This window comes from Seriola lalandi, unplaced genomic scaffold, assembly GCF_002814215.2.
Source record: "Seriola lalandi dorsalis isolate HSWRI2012SDOR001 ecotype SW California unplaced genomic scaffold, Sedor1 jcf7180002054403, whole genome shotgun sequence".
In the NCBI taxonomy this organism is placed as follows: domain Eukaryota; kingdom Metazoa; phylum Chordata; class Actinopteri; order Carangiformes; family Carangidae; genus Seriola; species Seriola lalandi.
In genome coordinates this window covers 340,633-367,894 of record NW_019524956.1, presented here as the reverse complement: position 1 = coordinate 367,894, position 27,262 = coordinate 340,633, and the positions used below count along the sequence as shown (strand labels likewise).

The following is a 27,262-nucleotide window of genomic DNA, read 5'->3' as shown; positions in this document are numbered from 1 at the left end:
GGGGGTGATGACCAGAATAGGCCACGCTTGTTATAAAACCTTTCTGAAGATACAATACAGTCACGTCCCACAATTATGTCATGCACACACACTCAGCAGCAAAGATGTACTGACCAGAGCACAGAGCAGGTCGACAGCCTCCAGCACCAGCTCCTGGTGTCCAATCCTGGCCACGCCGAGCTCCTCCAAGTCTTGATGTGTGATCTTCAGTAGCTGCTCCCCACTGATCTTCTCCCGCTCAAAGTTGCTCACATACTGCTGCAGGCTGTCATCCAAACCTGGATACACAAGATGAAACAGGCAAAGAGAGGGGGGACTCATTAGACAAACATTAAAAACACAACCAGCCTGCTGCTTTAGAAAAGTTCAGTTCAACTGTAATTTGCTAACTTCAGCTTAACTGCTGTATCTGTCTATTTAGAATGAGTCCTCATATTGTGTGTAAATGTGTATGTATTCATAGTGAAGATAAGGAACAGGTGGGACTGCTATCTGTGCTGCTAGCTTGACAAACACACCATAAACAGAGTAACGGTTGAGACCTCTAAGTCTGTTAGGCTGGTTAAACAATGGATGGCTATATTTGCGTGTCTGTGGATGTGGGTGTGGGTGTGGGTGTTTCAATAAACGTGCCAGTGTCAAGGGCGTCCCCTTGCTACTATTTGGAGCTGCAATAACAAATGAGTTGGACCGTTATGCTTCCAACGGCTCTGGAACATACAATGATTTAACTCATGTGAATATACTGTGTACTATAGTGCACTGCAACAGGCTGTTCTGAAACTGTAGAATGAGTTATGTACAATGCATCGCAATAAACAAACTCACAAACGTGCCCTCCCTATGCACGCGTTGTGTCCCTCAGCGGACCTTCAAGTAGTGTTTAGACAACAGAGTGAAGAACAAGCCTTTGTGTGCTCATGTGTGCGTCTAGCTGTGGGTGCACAAGTAAACGCCATCTCTCTCCCCATCAAAGAGGGCACAGAGAGGGGGCAGCTGCAGCTACATGGCCCTGCGCCCTGCTCCTCTGAAAGACCTGTCAGCTGCATGACACACTCGCTCACTCCAATCATACCCCCCCACACACACACACACACCGCAAATAATATTCCTCAGCATGATATTTGGCGGATCCTTTTACAGTTTGATATTCAAGTTGCAAAGGCTTGAATTCTTTCTTTTTTTTTTTTTTTTTTTAGAAACATGAAACTTAACAGCAGATAACAGCATCCAAATAAAATGCAGAGCATGTAGTTATAAGTGAAGACACACTGGGTGGGTTCTTTTGTCACAGAGCCATTTTTGTGAATGGCACTTGGTATATCTTCATGCCTCTGAGACACTTAGTCTGTGCATTTGTTGCAGAGAGTATGCATAAGGGAAAGACAGAGATAATGTGTGTGTGTGGTGGTACTCAATGCTGACCTAACGGGCTGTATACGTAAGAAGCACACACTATATTTTAGGGTTGTCACGATACCAAATTTCTGTTTCGATACCGATACCAATATGTATTTCGATACTTTTCAATACTTTTTGTAAAAAATATTTCATTATATTATGTATTGCCTTAATGGGTTATTTAAATATTTAAAGAATGTCATTTAATTTTTAAAAATATATTTTTTAATGTATTTATTAACCATGGACATGTTTTAGCTCTCTGTTTGCAGGCTACTGTAGGTTTACTCCTTGGCTGGGAGGGGCTTTGTACTTCTTTCATTGACATTACAGTGCAGTGAACTGGTGAACAACATTATCACCTGTCGTTCTTGACTGAAGTCTCGGAACAAGTCCGCATGGTTGTCCTTTGAATGTTTCGACAGGTTTGAAGTGTTGCCTGCTTTTGCGAGACACACTTTGTAGCATCGCTTGCACTGCGGTGTTTCTGGGTTCAGTGGCTCGCCTTTATCGTTCGGTTTGAACCCGAAATATTTCAACACCGTACTTCGGGCCCCCATTTTGACCACAAGTACGGGATTTTCTGCAGCTGCCATCTCTATCTACGGTATTTTCTTCAACCCGCTCCGTCTGTCTAAGACGCGACTTGTCGTTTCTCTCTCCTCCTCAGTCTAAACATGCGAGTCATACGTCACACTCGCTGGCCTCGCTGTGCTTAAAGAGACAGGCTCCAATTTACCAATTCATTTGCATTCAATAAAATGAAATAAAAGTACCGTTTGTTTTTAAATGCTGGTATAGTACCGTTTTCAAAACTCTAGTATCGCGGTACTATACTGGTACCGGTATACCGTGCAACCCTACTATATTTACTGCCTTACATGCATATAACCTTTACTAATAAATATTTATTATGCATTTATTACACAATGCAAACTAACACCAAAAAATAATACAGCACATATTCTACATCCTGCTTTGAACTGCTGACAAAAAAAAATCACAGAACAGATTTTCTCTATCAGCTCCTTACTATTAGTAATGGTGTCCTACATGAACACAACATTTTCTGCCAAAGTTAGAACAGGTTGGGTTATTTCATATTAGAGATTTCTGTCTTTTTCTGTGCTGTTCTTGATGTTGTGAAGTGGGAGGGGCTCAGTTAGAAAAACACAACGTCACATACTCCTGCCCACCAATCTTTAAGTTAGCTTTCAAGGTTAGCTCAAACACTTTCAATACAATACATGGATGCAGCTGCTACACAATAATAACGTACTTTATCAGACTTGTAGGATGGAAAGCTTTTACTTTGAAGCAGCTGCAGAAGTTTTCCAGCAAACCTGAAATGCTAAGTCGTTATTTGATGAAAGCTTGAGCAGAAGCCAAAGAGCAGAGCCAAGTTACTTACTTCATGATTCCTTGATATTGTGTTATTGCAGCCCTTTGTGATAGGCTGATAGGAGAAATACACATAACAATGACACTACACATCAGAATATGCTGCATTGTGTTGCCCTAGGACTCAAGCTACCTACAGAGGACTCTGTTCAAAGCCATTAAAATTCCATTATGGCACCACAGTTCACTTACAAAAGCATTTTCAACCCTTGACAAAATATATGTGAGAGCTCAAGTCATCTCCACTGAATCAAAGGCAAAATCCATCATGACTTGTTAACCATTAGCCGCCACACAAGTCAAGTCCAGTTAGGCTCATTAGATTTTTCTCATTCCTCGGCATGCTAATTCCTAGGCACGACTTCAGAGAATTTTAAGCTTAACCCCTGACTGTCCAGGAGTCTGCAGAGGAATCCACTTCGAATTGTAAGAAAGGGACTTAGTGCTGGCCTGAGCCCACACTGCTGTGAACACAAGCCAAATACAAACACTAGGCTAGTCATTTAATGCGATTAGATGAAAACAAAGACGTGGATCCAGCAGGGGCAAAGTTTCTCCTTCCTGCTGTGTTAAAAAGGCATTTCCTGTGGAACAGTGCCATCGTCCTCACCAAACAGAAGAAGAAAGTGCACAAGGGAAACTTGTGGTTCAGCTTACAATAAAACATTGCTGAGGCTTTCATTGTGTGTTTTTCTGAGCTCAGTTGTTGTAAAACCACACAGACTAGATATGGGAAAACAGTCTGGAAAGAAACAGTGGGGGAATTAATCTGCACCCATTAATTGATGGATGAAGGGCCTTTCCTTTCCTCTAGACTGTTTTCACTTTTATTCATTCATTCATTGGCAAGTGTGCCCTCCCCACATATCCTATCCCTGATCTTAGAGTTTAGAAATTTCAGGTCACTTCAGGGTCAAAACTGATCTGCATTTGCATTGACATGGAACGACAGTGAGTGTGTTTACTTGCATCAGAGAGAGACACCTTCCATTTTAATGGTAGCAGTGATGGAGAATAAGGGTAGATGTGTGCTACAGAGGAAATACATTACTCTCCCACTGAATTCAGGGGCCCTCACAGGAACATACCACACAGCATTCTCTCTCTCTCGACTCAACCATCGACACCTTCGGAATAAAAGAGGGGTGTCCTTACAGTGGGGCTTATAAAACATTTATTGGGCCTTGATCAATGGCTGCTGCAGTGTGTGTATGTGTGAGTGAAACTATCAATTTTCATTAAGGGTAGAGAAAGCAGTAAAGGAGATAGAGTGTCACGTTATTGTGAATGGAGAGGAGGGGGAGGCAGTAGGGAGGACTGTGTGAATGCTTTTCAAAAGCCTTCACAAGATGAAACGCTTTGGAGGAGTTTTATGGCCTCTGTGAACCACTTGGCAAATGTCCTCAAACCAGAGAAAGTGGGTGCAACTGTGTAGACACACAGCATCAATGTCAACTCCAATCACATGGCCAGTAAGCTGGAAAAGCAGTCAGTGCCCCCAAAATATAATTTTAATAACAAATTCAATAAAGGATTCAAACTGGACTTACATTTCAGTATGAATTAGCAATTGAACACTACACTACTACATGAAAGCTTGGTGCAACATGAAAAAACTCAATTCTAAAGAGTTAATTTACAACTGGAGATGGAGTTGGCAGTTTCTTGAATCATCATGAATTATTATAATAATATAATCAAAGTACTGTATTATTTTAATAGTTAAAAATTAAATCCACACAACTGGATCCAGAGCTGAGTCAAAAAGATCCGACAATGAATTGCTATCTATTTTGAAAACTGATTTGGTCATTTATCAAGCACAAATGCAAACTTTTATCAGTCATTCTCCAATGTGAGAATTTCCTGTCTTTCAGCAGTTTTTAATCACTGTAAATTGAATATTTTAGGATTAGGAACGTGTGATGGATTATTTGGACTTTTCTGACATTTATGGTCTAAATAAATTCCAGGAATTGAAGATATTCCTGATAAAAATGCAAAAATGTAAAAAAAAAAAAAAAATGCAATGATAGGAATTAAGGATATTCATGAAAAACATGCTACTTGTTCCTGGGCCCAGGCCTTACAGAATAGCAAAAAACTGTGGTAATCTAATATAATCAAATTGATTATTAAACAATTTACTTACATATGGTTTAAAAAGATTCCACCAGTATGAGAGAATCTGTCAGTGTTGCTCATCAATAACCAAACAGTGCAGGAGGTGATGCCAGTGTGTCCCAGTGTGGCACCTGTTGTTCACTGTGGGGTCTTTCTTACCACCCACCATCTCCCATTCAGTAAACAGTGATTATGTGGAGAGCAGGTTACCAACCCAACTGTTTCGGTGTATGTATGCATGGTTGTACACACAGCCATATTTCTGAACAGCTGGGAAAGCAAGAACCCTAGATATTCCAAGTCTGGATGCTACAAGTGGAACTGGACCCTGTTGGAGGCCTTCGAGCTCTGCAGCCTACGTAAAGGCTGTGTAAGCACACATTTTTGGCAATGTAAACAACAGAACCCTTTTCCAAATGGCTGGGCTATTCTTGTCATAATCTCAACATTTTCACATCCGTACAGAAGCAAAAAAACAGCAGATTGGGTTTAATGTGGCCAAGTACATCACAGCTCAAGATCATTTTTGTGTTTGTGATGAAAGGATTCATTAAAGAGCAGCACACGGGTTTGGATGTGACATTTTACATAAGTTCAATGTTCTGTTCTTTGAAAAATGTTGATCTGTTTCGAGCAACGGTGCCTTCAATGCATCTTTTGGTTGCCAACTTTTCGTTCTCAGGCGTTTGATTACACTAGAAAAAGAGCAAACACTCTTTCACCTCCTACAGAAAGAACGAAACCAGGTCCGTCCTCTTCACCTCCCCCATCTTTCAACCCCTTGTGCCCCCCATGGGAGCTGTAGCCACCCTGTAACACACACACACACACACACACACACACACACACACACACACACACACACACACACACACACACAAACCAATATCCCCACTGGGGTGGCCAGTGGGAAAGCTACTGGGTGTAGAATAGCAAAGCCACTGTAACTCTGCTGTCCTTATTTGTCAGCCTGGGCTGTGGACCTGTGGGGAATGGGCAGGAATTTGACTCATTGTTCTCCACTGAGCAGCTCCATTGTGGGAATTCACAGCGCTCGGGCACAATGGTCTCTGGCTAGACCAGGCAGTGTTGTAATTAGAAAGAAAGAAAAAGCTTCTCTCGGCGACTGCTAAGCTATCCTCTAATGCATGACTTCACAGGACAACAACAGAGCCTGTACACACACTGGGTAGGCCCTTCCAATGGGAACTGGGGATAGGAGTTACACAATGGTGCTCTACATCTCTCCAATCAGCATGTTGTGTTCTCATCTCTGGACAGTATAGAATCTTACAGCTTTCTATGGGCCTCTCCACTCATAAAAAGGCATTGTTTCTTACAAGCTATCAAGTTTGATGGTTGTTTTTGAAATGAGCTGTTCTTTTACTGTTGCTGCTTTCCCTATTTCTATCACTCTCTGATTGCTTAACAGGCTGCGACCCCGTGTGACCCATGTTTTAATCTTATCACTGACAACAAAAGAGTGTTTCACTTCATGTACCCTAATCTGAAACACAGACAACTAGAAAATGGCAGTGACATGTCCCCAGTGGGCTTCTTAAGTGAGGAAAAAGCAGCTGAGGCCAGTCCCTCCACGGGCAGACAAAAGCAGCTCTGTCTCTCACAGGGTGATGGACGATGACTGATGAGAGAAAAGGAGGGTCAAAGTTTGCGGGGCTGTTGTGGTTGAAGCACACCAGCAGCAACTATATGAGTGCCAGCCCCTGGGCTCAGTTAATCCTCACCTCAAGCAGCACCCGAACCCAGTCACATTGCTGAGAACCTCGTCAGGTTTCCAACTTCCAAGTCTAAGCGGTGGACGGCTCAGTTAATATTGACTGGAGCAAGCTGAGAGGTGATTTCTGAGAGTGATGCAGGTCAGAGCACAGGAGGTTAAGAGAGGTATTTTGGCTGTCGCATGACATGATACATGATGACTTCTGGTCACAAGCAGATGAGAACATAGAAGAAAAACAAAATGCAGTAAGAGAGACACTAAAAAAGAGAGAGATGAAACAGACTGCTGCAGGCACAATAGTGACTGCAAACCTGCAGCAACCAAACAGTTGTTGCTTAAGCTGAGGGCGTGGAAAGTGGAAGAGAAAAACTGGCTTTCTGGGTCACTGAGTTTCTACCTGAAACACTGTTTAGTTTTCTTCTTGTCAGAATTCCTTGACATACAGTTGGAAAAACACAGACAGACATTTGATTTATTTACAGATAGTTAAGTACAGGGATATTCAAGATCAGGTTTGTAAATAAACCTCTTCCCTTTCCTGATTAAGACTCTGTCAGTGATAGTGTGTGCAGGTAAAGCGGAGCTGGTGCCTGAGTGTTGGACAGAGGCAGAGGCTGGAGCAATAACCTCTCAGGCCAACATAAACACCCATCACTCTCCAGTCCAGTCGGCCGCCCGGCCACGCTGCATCTCATTACCACTAGCATAAACACCCACTAAAGAAAACAACAAAGACCTCAAAAATGCCTCAAACTTCCCTCTCCTCCTTCTCCTCTCAGCCCTGTTCCTGCATCCCCACCCACCACAATCTTGAGTCTTTCCTGGCCCCTCAAATGTTCATATTGTTGTGGTGTCATCTGTTGTCAAGTATCCCAAGATAGTCACAATCTTTTGTGTCTCGAAAAGACATAAAACAACACAAGACTGTCAGTTTTGGAATTTGGAAATGTGTTGTCTTTTCCAGTTTTAATCACAATAGGTGTTAAATCATAGACTAATAAGGACATTCACTCTGTGTGGCCTGAGAGTTTCTTCTGGAGATGGGATGACAGCACTGTTTGTGTGTCAACACAACGTCTCACACACTCGCTTTGCAACAACCTATAAATCATTTTCCTAAGACAAAACTATAATTAAGGAGTTTTTGCAATGGAAGGAAAGAGGCAAAAAGCAGAGGAACAAAGGGCAGAAACAGAAAAAGTATGAAGTAAATGACCACTTTTAAGACATGACATCAAACCTAAACCTGGGTTCAAAGTCACAGCCACTGAGAAACAAACAGGTCACAGAAAAAAATAGGGAACTCCATTTAGTGGTTTAAACCCGTCACATGTATGGTGTATGATCAGGGTGGCCCTACATGCTGATTACAGACCAATTTACCAGCACCATAATAGCTGCCTATGGAGACCACAATAAAGATGAACAAGGTTTTGGGGGAAGGAAATAAGCCCCACTCATTTAGCTTGCCATGGGAAAAGTGTGCAAGTAGACTAACATTGCACTAACACTGCATGTGGACATACAGTATATTGTAGCAGAGCCAAACTTAACTAAAACTTTGCATCAATTGTGTTATTATGTTGTATGACAATGCTTGATTTGGCTTTTATGAAACAGACGGACAGAAGCAAGCCTCTAATTAGACTAAAGATAGCTTTATATCGCCCCTGTGGCTCATACAGTTGACTGTAGTACTTTCTCCGTTCCTAATGTGGATCCCCCATAAGCATCTTTGGATAAGAACCTGCTAATTGCTGTAAATCTCCCAGAGTGTAAATCCCTCCTCAAATCTTGTTAAAAAGCCTAGCTGCAAAAGTGGAGAGAAAGATTCTACTGCCAAGCCACGCAGAGGATTTACTCGATCAAAACCGACAGTGGCTCCGTCAGTGACACGCAAATCTGAGATTGATCCCTGTGTTCTACCCCGGCTAAACCCAGCTGGAGCTCTTCGCTGTGGAAGCGCAAAGAAGCGACTGGTGGCCAGCCTCTCAGTCACAATGGCTGCCAACACAGAGCTGAAGAACGGTCTGGGGCTGTAAATAAAATAAGGGTTACTATAGTGACAGGAAAAGTGGGGGATGGGGGCTGGAGATTTGGAGAAGTTGGAGGAGAATGAGGTGGAGGGAGACGGAGAGGAGGAAGAGGAGTGTGTGATGGCAATCCAACAATTTATAGCTGGCTTGTGTCCAGATCGGGGGAGGAGTAGACAGGGGTCAGAAAGACTGAGAACATCATTAGTGTGTCCATCCTCTCTGTACAAGACTAATAAAAACAAAGACTCACACATACACACATAAAGTGATTAGCTTTCTCCAGAAAAGAAATTCTCAATGACTCATTTCTCAAATATCACCAACAGTTGAATAAATTATGCAATGTAAAACATTACTAGGCAGCCTACAGGCCGTGGGCAGCTGGGCCTGTTCTCCCTGCTGCGAGGGCTGCGGGTGGGGGAGGGTGAGTCATCTTACACGAAAGGTAGCGGTAAGCGACAGTGTGTGTCACCCGCAGGGCAGGACAGGGCACCTATGACGCAGACACACGGACGCACAATCAGACATTCACACGCTGCATGTTGTGCTGTGCTTACTGTGTCGACTCTCTGGCTCTGGTGTTAAGAGATGTGTCCCTACATTTGGTTTTAATGCTCTAAACCAACAATGGAGTCTTCATAAAAACACACACACGTGCGTGCTAAGATCTGTCACTACAAAAAACACACATATCAACCATTTGCAGGTGCGGTTTGTTTGTGCTCTTGTCGGCACTTGTGGGTCTCCCTCACAGCCATGACATTAAGAAAGGGACAGTTATGTTCCTATAAATAAATGTGCTGTTGACTGGAAAGGGTGTAACACACAAACAGAGATGAAAGGCAGGTGGGAGGCTTTTCCCAGGTGTCTTCACTGACGGTAACAAAAGGGAGAATCAACAGAATCTCCCATGATTGTTTCTTCAGGTCCAGGAGCCACCACTCCCTGCTTAAACAAATTAAAAACCCGCTTTTTGCTCGCAACAGTATTTGTTCAACCCATTGAGTTGACATCAAGGGAAAAAAAAACTTGCTGGCGTTTTCAGCCTTGAGTGTAGATTATCATAAGATTTGTCAAGTTTCAGCCTCTGGCAACAAAACATAGCCAGCAGATGATTTTAAGTTCAGTAAGTTGAGAGGTTTCACAAAAAATTACAATATGACAAAGCACGTCAGGGTGGATCTGTCATGGCTGACCAGTATTCTAATATGTTCCTGTGTGCTAGACCCTGTGGGAGACAATAGGCAAATAAGCAACACATGGTTATTTTTCTTGAAGGTAGGACCAGTGGAGGGGAAGTCCAGAGGAACAGTAAGTAAAAACGTTCATCCACACAATGTGTGACTTCACTGTATTGTGCTTGTGGAATTTTCTGAGGACTCCCTCCCTGATTTTCAACTATAACCAAATGAAAACAGAAGTCTGGTACAGGTGTTTCAACTATCAGCTTTATGACCTTTCCATAATAGAGTAGCATGCACCTTTGTATGCTGTGGAAAACCAAGGATATAAATAACCACAAAGAAAATTTGCAGCTTCCCTTTAATCTTCCAGGTGTTTTTCTAAGTTTCCTGGTTAAAACCAAAACACTTTCATCCCTCCATCCACTCAGGGTACATGAAGCCATTCTGATGGTGGGCCTGGGGGCTCATCAGCGCACCATCAGCGGTGTGAAAACACAGACTGGCCCATTACAGCTGCCATGTCTATCAGCACTCTTTAATGTAACCAGTCAACAAGTGTACACGCAAACACAAGCGCGGAGACCTACAAACAATAACAGCCTGCAGTCAGTACTAATGTGATACCATCATGAAAATATAAACAGAATGGATTGTAAAAGGGAAGTCAGCGAATTGTTTTAAAGTTTAACCACAGGATTGCCGTTTAAACTGTGTGAATAGCTTGTCAGGAATTCAGTCAGTCTCTGTGGCGTACTGGGAAAATATGGACTGGTCTGGACATGTTCTGAACAAGCTCTGATCTGGCGTCTGTCCAAGTGCCCAGCTAAACCCAAAAGTGGGTAACAGTTCATAAAACTACAGACCACTTCGTAATCATAATGACATTGCACTCCATTACAGTGTAAGCTGGTGGCAGGATGAAAGAGCTTTGTGTGTATTTGGTCAGCGAAGGGGGACCGTCAATTCGACTGGGTTCAGCATTTTAAATCCGTTAAAAGCAACTGGTGGCCCCAACTGCAACAAAGGACATGTGTGACCTGTTTTGACTGCTCATTTGCAGAGCTGCTGGTTTAGTATGGTAGAAAAAAACAGCAGTTGACTGCATTCCTCTCATATTCTGTGGGTATTTGAGCATAACTGCATTAGCAGTGCTTAGATAGCAATACCAACACAGCCATACACTTCCTTTTTCGTTCTCTTCACCAGTTCTCCAGCACATTATGTGGTGCCGCAGCAATTTGAAACTTTAATATACTGGAAAATTCCAATCACATGACTGAGATGGTGAGCCGTCAGACACAATCATGACACGCAAACACATACAAACCAGTGAGTGTGGGCAGACACACGCACTTGACATCCCTGCACGAGAGGTCAGTCAGCATGTGACCCGTATTTGCACCCGCTGTGCCACCTCAGGTTGGAGCGTTTATTCCCCTGGCTTAAGAATGGCACTTCACAGGCCAATGCTCTTAGGGCAGAGCAGGGCCAAATAGCTTGGTCCAGCTAAGCTGAGATCATCAGGGAGATTTGCAATGCATATTTTAGATTTGAATGAAAAGCAAACTGGTCTAGTCCAGGTTGGCAGGGATACGAGGGGACACTTGGTCTCCTCCAGTGGCACGGTGAGAAAAACTGTTGGATATACACACAAATACAAACTGATATTATTTTACTGATGAAATTCCCCACCCCTATAAAGTGCTGTACAAATGAAGGATCATTGCTGTGTACTGTCCAAACACAACATCAAAGCTGAACACACTGTCTTGAAGCTCAAATGGATAGCAAGTTTTAACCACTACGTAAATAGTGAATAAAACATACTGACTCTTGCTTTCTCTATGTCTCCGCATCACTTGATCAGAACAGTGGCATTAACTATTGATGATTTCTCTAGAAGTCCCCATATGTTAGAGCTCCTAAGGCTATAAGGCTGAGACAGCGGGCCGTGTGAGAAACAGGCCGCGGAGAGGCCGACAGGAACAAAACCATGGCAATCCCTTTCAGCCACCTCTCCCCAGGGGGAATCCTCTTACAGCACTTCCCCTGAACTCGAAAGACCATTTTCTATGGAAAAGTAACATGGTTATCTTCCCATCAATGGAACACAATAGGTCGATTTTAAAGGCTGAATGGCTGGATGACTGGAGACTGGTAAATGACAAAGACAGGAGTTTTAACTTTGAGGGAACAGTTACTTTCATTTGAATAAATTATTTCACCTTGTTGCTTCCTTGTATACATGAGGTCAAGAGAGGGGGCATACAGACTTCCGCTGTTCCTAAATCCTATGTTTGGATTAATTGAACACCTGTCCTCCCTGATGCATATACACATGCAGCCTCTACGGCATAAGGGTTGCTAAACTGGATTAATGATGCCGGTGGAGGCTATCCAAACATAGACCTCCACTTGGACGATAGAGCCGGCACTAAAACAGAGACAGTGGATGCCTTAATAAGGGTGAGGTGTCTGCACAACGTCTGTTCACACTCCAGTTTAGGAAGTCTCTGTTTCAGCCAGATAAAGATCACAGACCATCATTGCCCACACCTCGCCATCAACTCTATAGATAAGGCTGCTGACGGTACCCATCAGTGCAGTCAGTTAGCATGTGTGGACTCGGACACAGTGGTGTTATTTTTCCAAGTGCCCACTTGTTCAAAGACAAAATCATATTCAGCACATGTTTGTCACCTCTCTGACAACCTAATTACCTTTTTGGCACCTTGGTGCTACTTGAGAAGCAGCATACAGCCACACAGAAACAGACACACACACACACACACACACACACACACACACACACACACACACACACACACACACCCTCGCTGCCACTCTTATGTGTCCCACCATATGACAACAAATCAAACACATCTGGGATGCCGAGCACGTGTTCAACCTGCATCTGACCATTCATGTCAGACTTCTGGTTATGGGGAATGTTTACACACAAGACACACATCTGCATCTGCAGCTCTATTAGCTTATCACTGCTGAGCTAATAGAGCCAGGCCTTGTATAGATGTGTCACAAACAGGGTTGTTTGGTCTAAAATAGGTATGAGATAGATGTAGGCCACTATATCAGCAGGACTTTAATCATGACCTCATGCTCCAAATAAACTTCAATGCTAAAAATTCACGAGCCTAGTCCATTTACAGATACATGGCTTTGAAATTTGATTAGGCAGTATTAAAGCGTTGAAAATGTTGGAGGACATCCAGCGTGTACTGTGCTGCAAAGCCTGGGCTTGTTAAAGAACTGGATGAAAGCCATTCAGTCAGACAGTAGTTGTGCAGGTTTGCGTGTCTGGGATGCCTTGTTAAAACTTGGCAGTCGTACTTCCAGTAACTACAAGGTGGATAAGAGGAAAGGACAAAAAGAAAAGAGTGTTTGGTAAATAAGAAGTTGGAGCTAAATATTCCCCGGTCAGTGCCAGCCCTTCTCAGCTGAAGCATTGCCCACATGGAGTCAGGACTATATTTGGAAAATGACTTAAAGCATACGACTTAAACTTTTGACTTTGTGGACATGGGTATGTAGGTCAATGTATTAATGCCACTGATACAGCTCTTCAAAGCCAACCCAACCCAAAGGGATTCAATGGTCACAACAAACTGAAAATTTAATGCAATTAATGAAAACATATTATGGCTGTGCCATCTATACTATCATTAGAAAAGTGCTGATTTCCCCCTGGGCAAGCAGCTCCTCACATGACATATGGCACACCAATCACATGACACCACAGGTCCAGCTGGAAGATCAGACCTTGTGGTGAAGGAAGTGCGCTTCAGGGCATCTCCAGTCCCCAAACAAAAAACAACAGTGATTAAATTCAATGAACCAAATGTTCTTTCAATGGCAATAAACATCCACCAACCGCCGCTTGATCTCCTTTAACAATACAAGTGATTAACAATTGTCTCAATACACAAAACAAGCCCCTGTCTTACTGAGGAAAACAACCTGAGGCAAATAAGAGCATACAGTGCTTACAGGGACTTTAATTTGACTTCTTTCACACACCCGTGTTAGCCACTGGTGTGAACAGGTCAACATGAGGCCATGACCCGGCTCTCAGCAAGGGCTTTACCACAGTTTGACGTCGCTTGTCTTCAGTATGAAAGGATTACACAAGTTATTCCTCAGTCAAACAACATCAGTGGTGGTTACATGCCATGTTGTGGCTGTGTACTGTACAGCGGTCACAGAGGACAACACAAGGTCTTTTCTTTTCCATGGACACAGTTTCACAGTGAATTCTGGCGCTCCCTCAGTCACATACTCTGCTGTTCTTGAAGACAAAGACGTTAAACATGCTTCTGGAGCATCTGACACTACAGAATAAACAAAATATCCTTGTTAATAAGGACAATTTAGCATATGTTTTTGCAATTTCATGTTAAATTGCGTAAACTAAAGTCATTAGCCATGCACATTGGACCTATCATTGTTTTTCAAGAAGCACTGCTGTATTTTGAATGTTAGTTGAGAGCTTTCCTTGTTTTGTGTCTGTGACTGCTTAAAGACAGATCAAATTGCTTGCAAAGTAATTGTAGTGTACACTCATAGACAATGCCTCTAACCTAAGCAGATGACTATTCAGCCTTCCTGGACCACGATGAGGAAATTTAAATTTCAGGGATGACTCTATCTCCAGCATATAACGACAACACAGAAGTGACAATATGACAACAATGACAGGAAAACCTGGTATTTTCCCTTCTGTGACCCATCACTTGGCACAAGTGGTTCACTCCAAGTTGACCCTGTGATCAATATCCCATGTCCATGCACCAGGTTTGTATGTGTTACTTCAGTTAGTTCACTTCTACCAAGTTTGTATGGGTCTGCAAATCCAATGGTGAAGAGCTGCAGAGACAACCGCTGAGTCAGATTTTTAAGAGACTGACAGCAATGGGGCCTGTGTAGACAACTAATCCTCCATCCATACGTGCCCTGGCTGGGCTCTTCTCTTTGCACACACTGAAACTAACCCCTCCACAATCCCCTTTAGCTCCCAGCTATAGATGAGCACTGGAAGGCATGCCTAAATCAGCAGTTACTGCGCTCCAACACGGTTACAGTTCCAACTGATGACAAAAGAGCTCGCCCTGAAATACAAATTATGAGATTAAACAGGAAACCCCCCATGATTTGTTTTGGGGTTTGTTTTTCAAAATGTCCTAGACAGTAAAGCAAAGACAGACAGCTTTGTCCCACGGGCCACCATATAAACAGCCCATTAGTCCTTTTGCAGCATAATATAGACACACTTCACTGTTTCTGTGGAATGATAGCACAGCCACTATTTCCATCCATACTTCACATACCATTTGGTGTCCCTCACTAGACATACCTATGCCGTGACTGAACTCTGGCTCAGAGAGTAGTGAAGCTATTACCATAGCCAGCATTCCGGTCAGGTATGGTTTTTATGAGCTGTCAGATACTAAAAAGCACTAAAACACAGACCTGACTGTAAAATGATGGATGGAATTCAAATCATTTAAGTTCCTCAGAAGGCAGTGATTTCAAAACTGAGGACAACGACACAACAAGTAGCCTACTGGTTAAACATCAGTATTAGTTAATTTACCAAATGCCATTCCTTACTAGCTCAAATACCAGTAGAGTCTGTGGCCTACAGTGAGACTGGCTTAAAGTATTATTTTAGGAAACCGGTGTGTTTGAGACTGAATTAGACGTCTCTTTAGCAGCATAGTTTTCAGCTAATGTTTTTCTCCCAGAGCAAACACATTAGTGTAATTCAAACGTTGCAATAAGCAGCAGTTAAGCAGCCGAATCAAAGAAAAGCTAACACAACTGAGTGAACCTGCCAACATCTTTAAGTGAGAGTAAAGAAAACGCAAGTCCCATTGTTATGCGCCTCAGTGGAGGTATGTTGTCACACAGGAGCAGTTTCTACGAAACTAGCTGGAGATAACCGAGGAGCGACTCACAGCTGAGACACACAAGTGTATGAAGAGCAGCAGTGTCGTTAATGAGCCACTTTTTCTGTCAGAAAAAGCTTGAAGTGAAGTTGTACACAAAGTAAAGTGCTCCACGCTTACCTTTCATCCAGTCGACAACTTGCTTCGGCGCCCACTTCGTTATCGGCTCCATGACTTCTTCAACACAATATCAGTGAGAAAAAATATGCCAAAAAAAATTTGGCGACGAGGTTTTGAGACTTAAATAAAAAAGATGCTGTCACATTCTTTACAACAGCTCGGTACCGTTCGTCTGTTTGTGTTCACTCACTAACCAGCTCTGTACACGCATGACTGTGGGCTGGACTGAAATCCCCCACAGCTCCTCACCGCCCGGTCTCGGATCAATGCTGCTTTCACGCGCTGCTGGGAATACTGGGAAAAGTCACAATTACATGCAAAGTAACGACCCGGCAAGTAGTACTGAGATACTGTAACTTGCTTCTCTCAGTTATGGATAAACTGCAATGATTGTATAGTTTATGTTGTTTTTGCTTTATTAATATTTTATTTAAATAATCATATACTGATTTCTTCACAGTTATGCGTGCTTGCGGGATCTAATGTTTACCATGACGTAGTTTCACCTTTTCAGTCAAAGCAAATCTTTTTCTGTTGACTATTAGAAAACTGGTCATTTGAGGCCAATTTTATAAATATTTCTTATCATAACTAATATGAACACACAGCAGTGTGTAGGCTATTTACTACACCGGGCCATGTAGAGAAGTTTACTGAGAGCACATGAATGTAGCATGTGATGTAGGTAGTTTCTGTGTGTTCACCGCACTCATTTGAAACAGGAGGCTGTATACCAAACAGTGTGGTACTCAGTTTATGGTTTGTTACTCTTGAAATAAATGAGGAATACACAGATTGGTATACTGCCAACATCATTTAAATAATGGGTCACAGTTAACTATCAATTCAAAATTTTGTTAAATAAGTAACCTAATAAACGTATTATTTGTCATAGGTGCTAGAACAATGACAATACCTTATACTGACGTGACATTAAGTCATTAGTGTGATATTAGCTGAATTTGTTCAATCACAGCTGCAGTCACGAAGTTAACACATAAGTCATGAAAACCATCAGAGGAAAAATACCTCCTTTCCATTGAACTGAATATGACTCACCACTGCTCTCTTTTGGTGCCTTGTTTCTTTGCAAGTCATTTAGCAGTAGGCTGCTCTATAGTCACCCCAACACTGCTACTCACATGCTTACAATAATACTTCACATTGTACAGTCTCATCAACTAATTTAGAAACACATCTCCAATCCATCAAAACAATGAAACTGGATTTTAGGCTGTAATGAGTCTGACGACTGTCCCAGCTGAAGTGGGGAATTCACAACAATAAGGAGCCAAGTTGGAAAGATATTTATTATATATATTATAATAATTTATTGTTCTTGATCTTTACTGTATTTTATCATTTAAATTAAGGTTTTTTTCCTAATACTCATTGCTCTGTATAGTCAACTACGCTGTTTTAATGTTACATGGCGAGCTAACTAACTAGCATTATTGTCTTAATAGAAAATAAAACAAGAATTAGACAAACACATTGACTATATATGTACCGGTAGTCATAGGTATATAGTCGCAGTATGAACATAAAAATATGCATTTGACCAAACAAAATCTTATTTGGTTGCTCTTGCCTCACATTGTGGGATATTATGTATGTCACATAATGCAGACTATGGTTTATGAGAGACAACAGTGTATTTGCTTATAGATAGAACAGCTGACAGAGAGAGCACATCGGGTATAATCTATATTAAAAAGGTTTCCAGGAAACATCAAAAGAAAAAGAAAAAGACTGTCTTTAGTGGATAGAGGCAAGGTTCCTTTACTGTAAGGTTATTTACCACATCCCAAGTTGCAAGTTACAACTCTGGTAGGCTTTAGCTATATGCCTTTATTTAGAGGTGTTCAATAGAGCTAACGTTTTACAATCTGGTTTCTGACATTAAGTAACCTTTCCCAACTTATTGTTTTTTAACAATTTTAAACACACCTTTCATGGGAGAGTCCCGGCCCTTCCCATCACTCTACTACAGCTGGAAGCTGTTGTATACTCTGCACTCTAATCAGCTGCAGATTAAAGTTCAGCTGTTATTAAACTTGGGCAATGCATCAATTTGCTTTCAGGCAAAGAAAAATACTGGAAGCCACGATACAGTGCTGTACAACAATTTATTCTGCTTGTCTTCATTTTCCATGTTCAAACATGCTTGTTGTTCTGACCCAAGAAATGTTTTGGAAAAGACTCCTTTTCATCACATTAAAGTTAATTAAACTATTTTTTAATAAATAAAATTAGACAAACTAATATTTTCTTTAATGTTTGAGCCAAGTAAGTTTGGTCATGGCTGACAGGTAGGGAAGCTTTGATAGAAAATCTATATAACATAACACCTATACTTGGATGGAGGATGAGTGAAATTAGCATAAAAGTACAGTAGAATAAAATACAGTATAAAGCAAGGAAGCGAGGCAAAGGTCACTAAAGTAGTTTTGTGTTTACAAGTCAAAGAAAGTTGGAGGATTTGGGTGGAGACTGCGCAACATGTCCCCGTCTTATTTGGCCTTTGAAGCAGTTATACTTTCCATCTCCTTCAAGACAGAGATATACAGTATGTTTGTGTATGTTGTTACCAGGCATCATAAACATTTCTGACTACAGCAAATGGGGGAGTGAGAGCCACGTTCAGTTCTCATGGGAATGGGCTGGATTGAAGGGAATCTGGGTGGTGTGGAATTCAGGGGAGGTCCTCCCTGAGAGGATTAAGTGAATCATGGGATTGTTGTCGAGGTGAGGCGGAGGGATGGAGGGAGTGTTTGGTCTGCTCAGGAAGAGAGGGCCTGAGCTTTAAAGGCTGAGAGAAAGGTGGGGTTGAGACATGAGGAGTGGATGCAAAACTGGAAGAATTGTTCTGGCTATTCTTGCATGGCTATTAAATTAGACCTACAGAAAAAAAGTTCACACTTCCTCATGGAAAAGGTCACCTTTCTTTATCATAATGACCAAGCATCAGAGCAGGATCAACGTCTTTACCCATGGCTCCGAAAGTGCTAACATTAAAACAAAAGACTTAGAAAGATAAACAAACTCTGCATGATCTGCTTTGTATGTGTAACATTTATTTCGGCCTCAAAATACAGGAAGTCCAAATTTGGCACTGTATATTATTCTGGGATCTACATTAAGGTCAGGCTAATAATGTCATATAAACAAAGGCAGGCATGTGAAACATCAGCACAGGAAGTTATCCACTTCACTATCAGAGATGACAGGATATGAAGGGCTGAAGATGTTGTGATAATAAAAATAAACCCATTTCCTGCCACCGACAGGTTTGCTCTCTAAACACTGAACAGATTTACTGCAGGCGAGGAAATGTCACATCCCCTGTAGCTAAAACCACCTTGTGACACTGTCTCGTGTGTTGCTATATACTCTTCCCCTTATGTTTTTGTAGAATTCATGTGAATGGCCTATTGTATATATGCATCATAACAGATTATGAATGTTATTAGCCCAGAGTTGTTCATATAGAACATATCACCAACTTTGGACATCATAGCATTTTATCAACACAATTTATCATTTTTTCTAACATTCTTCCTCTTCTCTGATACAAGTAGAGCAGATCCTAGACATTAGCATTGACACTAAGATGTCTCTTCACAGGGTAAATGAGGGGTTTAGGCTGAAATAAAGAGCACAGTGTAGTAAAAACACACAGGATCCTGTGTGCTGATCTCACTGCTGGTGACTGAGGGCTTGAAGGGAAGATGAAGACATAGAGTCTCTTGAAAATACTTCTTATACATACTCACATAGGACAAAATATAAACTTTTACCTATTAAGACTTAGATTTCAAAATAAAATCTGAACTTTTTTATATGAACATATTCTCCACGTTAAATGTTCTCTGCAGTGGGCATCCGTATTGTGAACAGATGTGTTGGTATGTACCTAGCAGTAAATGCCAGTCTGTAAAATAAGAGCTGAGGACCTTTACTACATCCAAAGAAACAGAGTTACGGAAGAGTATACTGGGAATTTTATGGTGCATTCTGTGGGTTTGAAGGGTTTGAGGACACTGAAGGGATAGCTGGTCTGGCGTTGAGGTACTCCAGAACAAAGACTTGCAAGATCTTGTTTAGGTTCTGGATGGTGGAGCGATCCAGGTTCAGTTCATTGTCGTCAAACGTGTGCCACACGGATGGGAAGGGGGAGGGGATGAGGTGGAGGATACGTACACCTGACAGAGAAGTATAGGATTGGGAATCAACCAACAGAGTTTACACAATATACGCTATCATTTTTGTGTTAGTTTTGTTAGTTGGTGTGTATACCTCTGTTTAGGAATGGTATATGATCATCTTGTATGTGGCCAACAGGTCGATCGGGCCAGAAATACTGCACGATGTTAGGATGATCCACCAGCTGGTTCATGGAGTGGAGTCGCTTTTCTGAGGAGACAAAGAGTAAGAAAGTGCATGTGTAAATTCAGTTTAAAGAAAAAAACATATGATTCATTAGTTTAAAAATCAAGAATTAGATGATTTGCTTCATCAGGACTGTGTTGGTGTGGTTTGATCTTTAGGAAACATAAGCAACAATCCCACAGCTGTCATCACATTTTGACTCAAATGTTGTTAAATCCTGATTGGTGCACAGATCATGTGACTTTGAACCAGTGTGAAAAAACATGTTAAAAAACCAAAAGTCTTCTCACTTTGGTAGAAAACAGTGTATTAATGAAGCAGCCATTTGCATGAAGAAAGAAACAGATTGAGAAAATAGGCTTCCAGGGCCTTTAGAGTTTCATTAGTAATTTTGACTAAAAAAACACGATCCCTACAGTGCAGTCGCAACAGATGGAAAAAATACAGTGTAATTGCAATCATTTGTCAACACAGTTGGCACATTGGCCTCCATACAATGATGGCTATCTGTAATATGACTAACACATTAATGACTTGTAATGACAGTGACTGATAGCTGATTTATGGGTGTTTGTGGCACACCTTCAGCAGAGCAAAAAGCCCCACATAGCACTACATTTTACAATAATTGCAAAATATTGGATCATTTACCAATGTTCTGCAGTCTGGAGAGCCAGGGTGTTGTGCTGGGGAACTGGTTGCCAAAGTGAGGGCCAGGAGCTCCGATCAGGTCCAACAACACAAACAGATCCTGGAGAAGAAGAGACGGGGAGGGGGCGGGGTTGAACAACACTGATGAGAGCTCTCATGAGAAACTTTCCCTGCACATCCTGAAGATAAGTCCCTGACCACAAGCCTGTTCCCATAATAATCACACCTCAGAGCCACTGCTTTGAGGTGGCGTCTCACATCACACTTGTTTATTCACACGCATGCACACACACGTGCACAGACTTGATACTGTCTGCTTTATCTCTGTCTGTCCACACAGGCATGTCTCCATTTGTTGATAAACAGTTGCTCGATCTCAGCATTTCTACGATAAAGAAACATATACCAATTAAAGTGACGTCTTGTTATCATAGACTGTATAATAGATGACGCTTGAGATCAAGACACCCAATCCCCCCACATGATAAATTGAGTGGCTTTGTGAGCTTTTGATATTTCCTTACATTACAGAACTATTTAAGACATGTGCCTTCCCAGGTGTCTGTGTGGGCTGTGTGTGTGTGTGTGTGTGTGTGTGTGAGAGGAGATCAGGCTTAAGCACATTGTACTGAAATTGTTGTGGGCTAACGAAGGGATGATCTTGAGTGTGATTAAGTGATTATGCTAATCTCAGGTGGTTTAGACAGAGAACGATGAGCAGAACTGGTACACACTATGCCATTTAGTTGGTTGGTGCCTGTCGCTCCAGCGGGGTGTGGGGTGCTCTCCATCTTCTGGGCCAGGTGGCGGGAGCCGTACAGGGAGTCTGTGGGGGTCCACTGGAAAAGAGCCTCCTCTCCATCAAAGAAGATCAACTGCAGGGTCAGGTTAGGGCTGGAGCTCTACATTGGGGGTAAAGATAAAATATTGCATAGTCATATACAACTGCAGTTTCTATTCCAAGAGATTTTCTGCCCTCTAGTGGTTTTAAGACGACAGTGACACGAACACAGCTTGATGGTTTCAAAAGTAGTTTTTACATGAACTATTAATTTCACTCTTTAGTTTTGTTTCCCACAAAATATGCTTCTGTAATGCAAAGTTTGACTATTTTCTATGTGATTTATTAGCTGTGATATTGATTATGTGTCCTCCTCTGTGGCAGCTAATGTATTTGTATTCAGGGTGATTCCTATTCCCACAGTGACCTTTGTGACAGACAGCTGAGTCTGATAAACATGTCTCTTGGCAGATCTCCCTGTCACAGGCCCTGTCACTGTCCACCCAATAGATGAGGCTCTCAACTGTGAAATAGGAAAAGAACAGAGTAGCAAGCTGCATGAATACTAAATGTGCTGCTTCTGCATCATTTGTGCATGCAACAATTAAACTCTGTTGACAGCAAGTTTGTGTCAGTTACTATAAGATATAACCAATCATTATAACTTTTGTATTTGAAATGTTGTTGCCACTGAAGTTGGGTTTGAGCATAGACATTTGCAAGTTTATTGATGTCTAATTTATGCATGACTTTGTACGTGAGACTTTATTTAAGCTTAGTTAACGTTTAAGTTTGTTTAGCAAAACCAATGAGCTCTTATTGAATGACTCACTGACAATGTGTACAGGATAAGGCCTGTGAAATAAAGTCACCATTTTCCCACAAACATCTACATTTGACTATTTCTGACTATTTCAATGCCATGTGATTCATCCATACCTGTCGCTGTCCAATACTGGTCAAAAATCTAATGAAACCAAACCAGTCTGATAAACAGCAGCTTATTCCTCTATGCTGTGGAGCCCCATTGTGGTCACAAAACTATTACAAACACATCAGTGAGCCAAACTGCTGCACTGGCTGACCTGTTCCATCGTTACCATGAACAGGGAGACTGTATTTGTTTTGAGTCAGTTTCACATAAATTGATCTGCTGATATAAACCGTCACTAATGTACCAAATGTATATTAACAGCTGAAAATAGTCCCCAGTAAATGTGATATTTACTCCTGTTTGAGTACTGTTTGCTAAAAACTACAATACCCAGGTGTTTAAGAAAATTACTCAGCCTTTATATTTGTGACCCATTTTAAAAGACTTACATTAAGTCAAAAAGGACTGACACATCATTGATTTTGGTCTTTTCATGAGAATTGTTGACAAAAGGAGAAATATAGAACAACACCTGTCTTATCTATTAAATTAAACTATGTTTGCAGCACTAATAAAATGTGTTGTAAGTGCTACGTTCTTTCTTCTTACCCCCACAACACTTCACTCAGCTTTAAATGATAATTATTTCCTATGTTTGAGTGAAGAAAACCAACAGTGATGTTCACCCAGTTTTAGGAGCTGCCACTTGTTTTGCCATGTTATCTTAGAGCTTACTGCTGTCAGTGTTGTTGTTGTTGTAAGACTTCACTATGACTCATGGCAACAAATCAAGTTAGTGCTAACCACAACCACAGAAACTATTACACACCCCCAAAATGGCCTAACTATAATTGAAATGCATGTTTGCACACTGGAGGGATTTAGGCATCTATAGTGCACATGGGGTCACAGACAAACAGAGAAACCATGTTTCATTTACTGCAGTATATTGTGGATTTAAGTCACTTGTTAGCCCACTACCTTCTGAGATTTCAGTTCCTCATCCAGGGCTCGTGCCATCTCCAGCATCATGGCACAGGGAACAGCAGAATCAGTCGCACCTTGGAACTCCCTCCCGTGCCACTGTGGCGGGTAGTACTTGGAGTCATAGTGACAGGCCAGAACCAGGCGGCGCTTGGCGGATGGGTTGAGGGTGGCAATCAGGTTGGTGAAGGACAGGGGGCCGTAGGGTGTTTGTGACATAAACCTATCCTCTGTCACTTCCCAGCCTGCACCGAGAGAGCCGAGAGTTGTTTTGATATGCTGTAAGAAAGATGAACAAACACACACAAAGAAAAGAGGCTGATTCAGACCTGTTGCTTCCCTATTTCTCAGAATGAAACAGTATTTTGTGACGACTTCTTGATGTGGATGTATTTCCTACTGAAACAATATGTTGCAAGACATAAAATGTGGAGGAATCAGTAACAAGTGTAAACCAGCATGGTATCAGCTCATATCTGCTGATTATCTTTAGTTTTTAGTTGCCACTAAAATAATGTGTTTTCCACAAGGTAAAAGAAGTAGGAGTTTGACATTTATCTTGCCAATTATTGCCTTAATGAATTGCCTTAATTAATAGCTTTGCCAATCATGACACACTGCATGTGTTCTGGCCATGATATATTATCCCACAATGATAAACTCACCTCCTGCACAGCTTGGCTGCCTGCAGAGCCTGGGTACCTGGTAACCAGCAGTGGCCTCAGATCCCTCTGCCACATCTGCTCCAGGTCAGTGTGAGACAGGGCGGTGCGAATCTCATCTTGTGTTAGCGTGACGGCCCGGTGCTGGAGCTGAACAGGACCAGAGGAGACAAACAAGATAAACCAAAATGGATGAGGGATGGCACTGGGTTCAACTTATATTCATGGAGGAAATAACTATTGCAATTCCAAAGGATGAAATGTTACTACTGTGATCAGATCACTAAGCTCTGCTGTTAATCACTGAGGCGTAATGTCTATACCTATTTTCAGTCAGTGTCTGCCATGGCATAGTTTCAACACCTTCTTAGTAAGAGCAGTAGAAGTCTTCCTGATACATTTAAATGGAGCAACAACGCGGATGACACACAATACAGAACCAGTAATGTTAGTGTGTCACAACAGTCAATTCCTCCTGTTTTATTACTGGAAACCACTAAAAGTGGAGTTTTTTTTTCTTCTATATTTAAGATATGCTGTGGCCATGAGGAGAAAATCCATCTTCAACAGGATTATTCACAGTCAGCTACAACAGTATCCACTACATGACAATGCCTAGAAAAGCCATACAGCATATTCGTGTAAAAAAGCAGCAATTTGATCTTGTGGTGAGGTTGTTTTAGATGAGATGCTAACACCTCCTCAGTGTGAGACACAAGAGCCAATTAGAGCTGTGTGAATAGACATTAATTGACTGGCTTCAAACACACACAAGGGCTACTTTAGCAAATCAGGGATCTAGGGGACTAGAGAGGCAGAAAAGTGAGAGGCTCTTGTTAACACGTTATGTCTCCCTTTTGCTCTATGAAAAGGAACATGAGCCTGTTTGTTCAATTTAAGGAACACAACATGGATTTAGATTTCACGTTTCAAGCTGTGTGTCAATTCAGTGTGTTAAAAAAACATATTGATCCTCTAATCCCATGGCTCTTTTTTCATTTGGTCTCAAAGTTCAACTGCTGAGAAGCACGGTTGTCCTGGTAACAAACTGAACTGACAGGGAGGATGGAGAACGGGAGCATGAGGGAAAGAGCTGAGGGTGAACATCAGAGCCCAGTCAATGTCTCTGTTGTATCTGTTTTGCGCTGCTCCTGCCTCTCTGATAATTGGCACTCTGACTGCTCCAAGGTGTTGGAAGAGAACATGAGCTGGAGTTGTAAAATCTGGGTTTATGATTATTTCTGCAATTAGCAGTTAGTTTCATTATCAGTTAATCTGATTACTAATTTATCATTTAATTGTTTAGTATAATGATAAGTAGTATGGTTAATGAATGAATGTTTAATCCATAAAATTTCTGAAAATAGTAAAAACTACCTCACAAATTTTCCCAGAACCCACTGGGATGTCTTCAAATTGCCATTTTTAAGTCCAAACCCCAAAAAAAAAAAAAAAAAACAGCAAATAATCCCACCTGAGAAGATGGAACCAGCAAATGTTTGGCATAAATTATTATAAATTGACTGTGTGATTTATTATCTGATTATTTATTTTAGCACTTTTTAGTGTTTGAAATGAATATTTTTTTAAGGGAAATCACAGCGTACATTTGTTCTTTGTTCTAATTTGGTTTCACTTTAGCGTCTTGGACAACTGGAGAGGGCACATTCCTTAAGTCTGCTCATTACAACTAAAGCATAAAGATTCACTTACAACCTGTTCGCAGTGTGCATTGGACCCTTACTGGCCGACTCATGCATCAGTCCTGTAATTACAGAGTGGCGTACATATAGTGCAAGAGGTACAATTATATGGCCACACAGACTCAATATAGTCTTCCAAAGAGCTGGGGCTCACTGAGCTCAGAGAGGGTTAAAAGGGGTTCCACTTAAGATCTATAAATACCAAGACCTGCAATTGGAGGATCAATGATGATGACTGTGCTGCCATAGCAACCAGGCAAAGAGAAGAGGAGAAGAAGATCATAGATGAGGAACATGAGTGGCCAGGCATACCCAGGTGCATCTCAGGAGAATTACACAAGTGCTTGGAGACTGTGCAGAGGATTGTGGGAGTATCGTGACTAATTATTATGAATATACCATAAATGTAAAAGCCGAATATGAAAACTCTCCCATACAGAATAATAGTAGCCTGTTGATTGACATTTTTTCTGCAATTCATATATTTCTCCAGTAAAATAATTCAAGAAAATAGGTACAAATGTTTTTATAATGATAAAAACAATTTATTAAGAGTTAATCTATAATTGCAAGCAATCATTTGAGCCTTGTTAAAAGTCAGTCACATGACAGTAAAGATACAAAAACACTGCATGTGGCAAGTTTTTAAAAATGGTTTCACTTCTGGACATGGTTCTCTGATTGTCTGAATGTGGGCTACAATTCAGACTACCTGGTTGTGTTCAGACAACAAGCTGTTAACAGACACTCTTAATTGATTTACCTTTTCTTGTGTCCACGGGATTCCGTTGGAGCAGTGGATGAATGTCATCCAGATGGACACAGCGTAAAACAAACGCATTATGTGGCTCCGCTCAGCCGTCGTTGTTGTCGCTCCTCTCCACATTCCTGTCTCTCCTCTGTGAAAGCTTACAGATCATGTGGAAAGCAGGAGGGAGGACCCGAGGCTCTTTAAACCACAGCGCGTCACTATACTGCTGTGTGTGTAAGTGTGTACGTTTGTGTGTGTGTGTGTGTGTGTGTGTGTGTGTGTGTGTGTGAGATTCGTGGAACCACTTGGGTGCTGTGAACAGTAATGACATAGTGACCCCATGTACATTTTTTCAGCAACAAACACTTTTACAGCATACCTGAGGGTCACAAGAGAAAAGACTAGTCCCATCATGTCTACTTACTGGTCAGCATTTTCCAACGGGAGCTTCATATTTTACAACAAACAAACAAACAACAAACAAACAAAACCAC

General features: G+C 41.6%; 2 protein-coding genes across 2 annotated transcripts in view; both read right to left on the bottom strand.

The window, feature by feature from the left end:
• LOC111657499 (connector enhancer of kinase suppressor of ras 3-like) overlaps positions 1 to 16,187 on the bottom strand; it is a 48,719-nt gene extending 32,532 nt beyond the window's left edge. The window contains exons 1-2 of the mRNA XM_023409688.2: positions 15,971 to 16,187; positions 115 to 278 (exon numbers count right to left, since the gene is read on the bottom strand). Of these exons, the coding sequence (XP_023265456.2) occupies positions 115 to 278; positions 15,971 to 16,022 (216 nt within the window). The 5' untranslated portion in view covers positions 16,023 to 16,187. The remainder of the gene's footprint in view (positions 1 to 114; positions 279 to 15,970) is intronic.
• A 2,840-nt stretch (positions 16,188 to 19,027) lies between these two features.
• Positions 19,028 to 26,942, bottom strand: qpct (glutaminyl-peptide cyclotransferase). Its single transcript, XM_023409682.2, has 7 exons — positions 26,781 to 26,942; positions 24,318 to 24,464; positions 23,650 to 23,931; positions 21,748 to 21,915; positions 21,014 to 21,113; positions 20,270 to 20,386; positions 19,028 to 20,175 (listed from the first exon to the last, which is right to left on the bottom strand). Exons 1-7 carry the CDS (start codon positions 26,901 to 26,903, stop codon positions 19,976 to 19,978), a joined length of 1,137 nt encoding a protein of 378 aa, XP_023265450.1. The 5' UTR covers positions 26,904 to 26,942; the 3' UTR covers positions 19,028 to 19,975.
• Positions 26,943 to 27,262: the final 320 nt, after the last annotated feature.

Excerpts from the sequence above, each read along its gene's own strand:
- qpct (XM_023409682.2), bottom strand. The coding sequence starts at position 26,903 with ATGTGGAGAGGAGCGACAACAACGACGGCTGAGCGGAGCCACATAATG. Across the intron at positions 21,114-21,747 it reads CCAACCAACTAAATGGCATA|GATCTGTTTGTGTTGTTGGA; the intron begins GTGTGTACCAGT and ends CTTCTTCTCCAG. Across the intron at positions 20,176-20,269 it reads TATACCATTCCTAAACAGAG|GTGTACGTATCCTCCACCTC; the intron begins GTATACACACCA and ends CTTCTCTGTCAG.